The 7500-nt window shown below is 44.3% G+C and overlaps 1 protein-coding gene across 1 annotated transcript in view; it reads right to left on the bottom strand.

Annotated features, from left to right (window-relative positions):
* Nucleotides 1-1165: 1165 nt before the first annotated feature.
* LOC310798444 (GTP-binding protein REM 1-like) overlaps nucleotides 1166-7500 on the bottom strand; it is a gene marked incomplete at both ends in the record, with an annotated part of 10655 nt that continues 4320 nt past the window's right edge. The window contains 2 exons of the mRNA XM_083660991.1: nucleotides 1166-1446; nucleotides 3823-4030. Coding sequence (XP_083517117.1) covers nucleotides 1166-1446; nucleotides 3823-4030 — 489 coding nt within the window. The remainder of the gene's footprint in view (nucleotides 1447-3822; nucleotides 4031-7500) is intronic.

Here is a 7500-nt window from a genome sequence, read left to right on the forward strand (position 1 = left end):
AAAGTAACACCCTCTTCCAGGTTAGGCATACGAACCAAGGGATTTCACCCGCCATTCTTTTTCCCCATATACATTTTTTAAGATGTTTTTAAAAATACTTTTACTTGGTCAGGAGAGACGGAAATGTTCTATGGCCTCTCATCTCATCTAAACAGAGCTGAATCACTTGGTTTCCTTTGAAGCTCTGGTGAGGAATGAGTTAAACAAGCAGAGACTGTATTTCACCAGCCATCATCAGCATGGGTGCAATGCATGTGTTGTGGGTGTTGTGTCTGTGTGACAAAATAGTGAGTTTGTCAATCCGGTTGTTGTCTTGTTGTTGAAGTACCTCATACAACCCCACCACGAATCATCCAAACTCTCCCTTTAAGGCTTTATTTTACAGTGTTGAGTAGAACAGTAGAAACAAGAAAATAACAGTGCTGTACACAGTGACTCTACAGTAGGCTAGTGCCAGTGCGAGAGTAGGAAAAACTGTAATTCCTCGAATGGCCACTTGAGGCTGGCTGCAAGAGCGAGTCAATCCCCATTCACCTCCATGTTAAAATGCCCATCTTTACAACGTAAATAAACATGTTGACAGCCCGGTTCAAAAACACAGTTTTGGTCAGTATGTATAGCTAATTTCACCTTTCCTGCTAACTGTATGGGGGCAGGGGTGTAGTGGTAAATACAGAGGTGGGTGAACTATCCAAGGTGAGTAGTTTACCCACCTTGTTCCCCCCTCACTGATTGATACAGGTGATTTGAAAATAGGTGCGCAAACCTTTTGCCAAATTTTTCTCATCGGTTTGGGCGTGATTGACAGGTCGCCTGTACGGTGATTGCATAGCTTGCCGATCACGAACCCAGGTAAGCAGAGCTGCAGCTCTGTGGGAAACCCCTGGTCTCGCACGGTCTTGTGCGTCTCACTCGAGCTGCACGAAATCCAAGATGGCGGCGGCCACAACGCCAAACTAGAGGCTTCAAAATGAGAGTCCACATTTAACGGGTGAGGTCGCACACACTCCGTCCATCTCTTTCTACAGTCTGTGGTGCACCCTAATCAAAGGAACCAGACTTTGGGGGTCAACTGTGCTTGGAACCAGGCTCGGGTCCCCTGATGTGTGGTTCCTGGTGGAGAACCGGTGCTTAGAGAGAGGTTCCCCGGTGAACACGTATAGTTTTATAGTACACCTAAGTCATGGCAGCTCTTGGAGCGCCCTTTGACGGCCCGGCGCTGGCTGTTCCGGGCCACCAGGCGGTCGAGGTAGCACCGGGCCTTCTGCGTCAGGCTCTCTTTGCGTTGGTAGATGGAGCGGCCGGGGGCGTGGCCGGGGGCGGAGCCGCCTCGGCGGAGGCGGAGTTGTCGGACCACGCCCTCAAACAGCTCAGAGACGTTGTGCTGCAGAGAGGCTGAGGTCTCTATGAACTTACAGTCAAACACCACGGCACACGCCCGGCCCTCTGAGGAGACAGCAACACAGAACAGGCAGAACAGAGGGTGAGTGGAAAGAGGATAATGTAGAGGCGCAGGAATGGAGAGACAAGTTGATGGTCTTTTGGCCCAGCAAGCCGCTGGGTTTATTTCCTCTCTAACATAATAATAATAAAACAAAATGTTAAATGTTAAAAATGTGTTGACGGAGATTGATGACGAGGACTGGTGTGATATATTTGATAATGCCAAAAGAATTTCTGTGTGCAACAGACTGTGGTCGATGCAGCTAAGAATTATACATAGATTGCAAATATCACCCAGCCTTCGTCATAAAATGAATGCTAGCCTGTCTCCCCTCTGCCTTAAGTGTAAGATAGAGGTGGGAGATTACACTCACTGCATATGGTCATGTCCTAAGATAGAACGATACTGGTCAGACATAGTGCAGCAGTTGAGTGTCATCTTTGGTGTGGAGTTGGACCCAGACCCTGTCAGCCTTATTCTTGGTCTTCCCCATAAGAAACTCCTTTATAAACATCACAAACGGCTATTTAATTTATTAACTTTTGCTGCTAGAAAAAATATTCTTTTATTTTGGATTAAAGACAAACCTCCAACAAAGAGGAACTGGCACCAGATAATTATGCAGCTTATGCCTCTGGAGTTCATGACATGTATGCTGCACTCAACAACCGATGTCTTTTATAAAGTGTGGGAGCCCTACCTGAAATATATCGACCCTAACCTAGCAGAGACACTGACTATTGGATACCTCAACCGAAGTGATACTGCCACCTGAGTACTGCCTTTTGCCTTGTACATCTAATTTAATTTAATTTATTTTATCGTATTCTCATTCATCTGTCCATCCTTTTCTTCATTGTTGTCCACATCTACGTCTTTGTGAAGTGTTTAAGCTGCCCTCTTTTTTTGTTTTTGTTTTTTTGTCTTTGTCGTTGTCTTGTCTTGAAAAATTTTAAATTGAATAAAAATATTATTGAAAAAAAAAATGTGTTGACATGGGCTAGATAACAAGGTAGGAGCTAGCTCGCTAGCACATGGGGGTAGGTGAGATGAAAGGATGAGGGAGCTGCCGTTAGCATCTTGGTGGCTAGCGGGGTAGCCAGGGCTGGGCCGTCGGAAGCTAACCTCATGGCTAGTGGGGTAGCCAGGGCTGGGCCGTCGAAAGCTAACCTCATGGCTAACGGGGTAGCCAGGGCTGGGCCGTCGAAAGCTAACCTCGTGGCTAACGGGGTAGCCAGGGCTGGGCCATCGAAAGCTAGCATGGCAGCAAGCAGTAGCATCGTGTCCATCATCCCGATGCATGTTCGTAGCATACTCCTCTAGCAACTCACGGGGAAGATGTAGAGGTCATTGTCCGTGTCCGGAAGGGCACCTACCTGTTTTAAAGTAGCCATATTGCCACCGCCTGTCATGGCAGTAAGTGTTTTTATTTGGCTGCTAGTTCGGTGAGTTTTGGTCGTAGAGTCATAACTAAGATTACTGGAATCTGTGGATTCTCAGCTTTCATTTGACGTCTTGTTGGACTCTTACTAGTGCAAACAAATCCAACCATTAGGGTGTTTCAAAACGGGTAACATCGGTACAGTATATGCATCTGTGTGTATTAAGGTGACCAGACGTCCCCGATTTTCGGGGACAGTCCCCGTTTTTGGTGACCTGTCCCCGAAAATGTCCCCGATTTTCTACTGGCGTCTGCGGCCGATATGACTCTAGCTCTAGCAGGCTCATTCTTAAATCTCGAGTGAAGATACTTACAGGGTATGACTAAGACCTACAGCATCCATTGGGACCAACAATGCCATGCTACCTTGTCGGGAAGGAAGGGGGCTAAATAATGAATTTTGAAAAACCGGCATATGGTCAATTTCAAAGGGGACCCTTGACCGCTCTCACCTCAATTATATCTGAATGAGAATGGATTCTATGAGTCTATGTTTTGATCCAGGCATCCAACAAGTGTTTACATGTTCTGCTGCTTCCTGCTCTTCCAGGAAAACATTGAAAAAGCAATCAGGACTCCACGGAAAATACTTTTTGAGATCTGAGGCTATTCATAAAACATCCGGCGCTGTAGGTTCAAAAGGCCAGGCCAATACTGCTGGGGAACACATTGACAATTTGTAAAGGGGCACAGTGAATGACGTGTGTGTGTGTGTGTGTGTGGGGGGGGGGGGGGGTTGTACTGTTTATTACAGTACAACAGCCATGGACAAAATAAATGAAACCGGAATCATCGCCCTTTATTATTTCATAGGTAATAACATTGGATATTTTTATGATATATCGATTGCCGGACTGGAAATGTCCCCGATTTTCATTTGATAAATCTGGTCAACTTAGTGTGTATCTATGTGCCCCGTGTGACCTTTGACCCCTACCTTCCAGGGCGACCTCTCTGGAGCGGACCAGGTCGCTCTTGTTGCCGACCAGGATGATGGGCAGGTCGTGGGCTTGTCGCGCGCGGCGCAGTGTGATGCGCAGCTCCGCCGCCGAGTCGAAGCTGGAGCGATCTGTCACCGAGTAGACGATGACGTACGCACTGCCTGCCTGCAGGCACGAGTCCTGTACACAGCTGGGCTCGCCCTCCTGAAGGGAGAGACACATACAGACAGAGAGAGAGAGAGAGAGAGAGAGAGAGAGAGAGAGAGAGCTCATTCAGAATGCTGTAGCCTGGCTGTTTTTCAATCAACCTAAATTCTCTCACATCACAAGGTCCCCTCTTCCGGGACCTTCACTGGCTTCCCATCTCAGCATGCATCAAATGTAAGACACTGGTACTGGCCTACAGGCAGTGGTGTATAAAGTACTAGACAACCATACTTAAGTAAAAGTAAAGATATCTTCCCAGAAAAAGACTTTGGTAAAAGTCAAAGTCACTCATTAGAATATTACTTTTTTTTTCCTCAGATTTGTATATTAGTTTTTCAACAACATACAGGTGTTCAAAAGGTAATTTGTCACGCTTTGATATTGTGTCAAATATAGTATGCAGAAGAACAAGATCTTGCACAATCCAATGACAGAAACATAAAAAACAACACCAACACAAACAAGCAACACAAAACGTACATATTGGTCACCAAGAAGAAAAGAAAAAAAAATCTATACTAAATTTACATGCTACAAAATGATACATTCCAAACCCACCATCTGTGCATGAAAGACTATTACTCTGGAATGGCAGTAAACTCCAACTTTTTAACGTGTAAAAAAGGGGCCCCAGGTTTGATCAAATTTGGCAAGTGAGCCATTTACAGAGCACCTGATTTTTTCAACTTTAACAAAATAAAGAATGTCCCTGATCCATGCGGGATGAGAGGGGGGTGCAGTTGACTTCCACCTAAGCAAAATCAGACGTCTAGCTAATAAAGTTACAAAAGCAACAAAGTTTGCTTTATATTTTGGGAGCGGCAGAGTGTGAGGCAGAACCCCAAACAATGCTGTAATAGCTGTTGGTTCAAATTGGGTCCCAGTACAGTCTGAAATTGATTTAAAAATGTCCAGCCAATAACTGTACAGGGAAGGGCAAGTCCAAAACATGTGAATATATGTAGCAGGAGCCCGGCGACATCGGTCACATGTAGGGTCAACATCATTATAAATCCTAGAAAGTCTGACCTTAGTGAAGTGAACACGGTGAAGGATTTTGCATTGGGTCAGACCGAATCTAGCGCAAATAGATGAGGAGTGAACCCGATGCAGAATGTCCTCCCACAGTTCCTCGGAAATCTCCTCACCCAGATCCTCCTCCCACTGGGTCTTTATATTATGTAGTAAGGCTGGGCGCAATGAATGAATATGTTGATACAGACAAGAAATCAAGCCCTTTACAAAATAAAATGGAGTTAAGAAAGAGTCAATAGGTGAGGGCTCCGGGAGGTTGGGAAAATGAGGGCTTAAATTACGAACAAAACTGCGGATCTGTAAATATCTAAAAAAAGAATGTCTCGGTAGAGGAAACTTCTCAGAGAGCTGCTGAAGGGATGCGAAGGTATTGTCAATGTATAAATCACTAAAAGTCTTAATTCCTGAGTTGGACCACAAGGAGAAGGCCTTATCCACCAGAGAAGGATGAAAGATCGGGTTAGCCGTTATTGGAGCTAAAAATGAAAAGGTCTGCAGACCGAAATGGCGTCGGAATTGCTTCCAGATCCTCAAAGTAGACTTAACTAATACATTTTTAGAATAGGGAGAGGAGGAAAAATTAAGGGGGCAATGAATGAGAGCCGTTAATGAGGCAGGTTTAGCGGAGAGTGACTCCATAAGTAGCCATGAGGGAGAGGCAGGTAACCTCTCTAGACGGATCCAAAGCTCTCAAGTACTCTAATGTTCGCAGCCCAATAATAGAACCTAAAATTAGGTAAAGCCAGACCTCCGAGAGCCCTCGGTCTCTGCACTCATTAGAATATTACTTGAGTAAAAGTCTTAAAGTACTTGATATTTTCTGTACTTAAGTATCAAAAGTAATTTTCTGATATTAAATGTACTTAAAGGAACACTCCGCCCATTTTCAACCAGCTTTGTATCATTAGAACATCAGTAGTATATCAGAAAACTGTAAACTGTTTTGAAGTCTGTCATTTAATTTGACAGTTATTGAGTGTTAAAGTGTCAAATCAACTCTCAATAATGATGATGACGCATTCATCTAGTTTGACAGTTATTGAGAGTTGATTTGAGTTAATGAGTTATTAATTCGAGTTAGTGTGGACCAGTGATGTCACTGGTCCACACTTTAACACTCAATAACTGTCAAATTAAATGACAGACTTCAAAACCGTTTACAGTTTTCTGATATACTACTGATGTTCTAATGATACAAAGCTGGTTGAAAATGGGCGGAGTGTTCCTTTAAGTATTGAAAGTAAAAAAAGTACAAGTAAATGCTGCAAAAAAAAATCAAGCAAAAGACATCCCTGGGCTTGAGTGGAAGTCTATTTCTTCTTCTTGACTTTTATAGCCGCTGGCAAACAACGTTATGTTGCATTACAGCCACCAAATGGAATGGCGTGTGGATCGTGATTAACGTAACTTGCAAACTAGGAGCACTGATTTGCCAAACCTGATCGCTTGCAGGCTACGCAATTTCTTCTGATTTTACTTTGTAACTAAGATGCTTGGGGGAAATGTAGTGGAGTAAAAGTATCCATTTTATTTGAGAAATGTAGTGGAGTAAAAGTGAAAGTTGACAGAAATATAAATACTCAAGTAAAGTACAGATACTCTGAAAAAATACTTAAGTACAGTACTTAAGTATTTACATTACATTACACCACTGCCTACAGGGCAGTACACCAGACAGCTCCTCCGTATCTACAATCTATGGTCAGGTTCCAAACCCTGCACCGCTCCCTCCGCTCCTCCACCCTCGCAGATCGCCTCGCCCGTCCATCGCTACGCTGGCTCAAAAGTCGCTCACCCTGGTCGTGACTCTTCTCGTCGCTGTCGCCACGATGGTGGAACGAGCTCCCCCCTTCTGTCAGGACGGCTGATCTTGCCCATCTTTCGGCAGAGACTAAAAACACACCTTTTCAGGCTCCACCTGGGCCCTTCTTGAACTAACCATCCTTCTAACAAATAAAAATAAACATACTAACTAATGCCACTTATTCCCTCAAATATTGACAAATGCTGCATAATCCTTGTAAAAGGTCTTGGTTGATGTAGAATGTGTTCTTGCACAGTTGTTCTGCTAACACTCACAAAGTCAAAATATTAGCCATCGATCTAATGTATAGTTTTTGAGATATTAATGTTTGTTTGGCACAGTTTTCCAGCTTTATTTCATACATAGTTAACTGTTGCAGTGGCACCCAGAAGTGCTTTTTTGTTGTCGTGATGTCACGCTGATTCGTCCTACTGATCAGTGCTTGTCAAAGTTTGTGTTACATAGCAACCAGAATGATGTCACGCTCCTTGTGACGTCTTGCTGTCTTTGCCACTGGTGAAAGTGGGCCGGAACCGTCCGGTGCGCAGTTCCGGTAAGACTTTCGGTGCCTGAACGCCGTTGGGGGAAGACATGCAGCTGCCTGTCAATCAAAATCCGATTGTTGCAG

The sequence above is a fragment of the Poromitra crassiceps genome, assembly GCF_964638095.1.
Source record: "Poromitra crassiceps genome assembly, chromosome: 25".
Taxonomy (NCBI): domain Eukaryota; kingdom Metazoa; phylum Chordata; class Actinopteri; order Beryciformes; family Melamphaidae; genus Poromitra; species Poromitra crassiceps.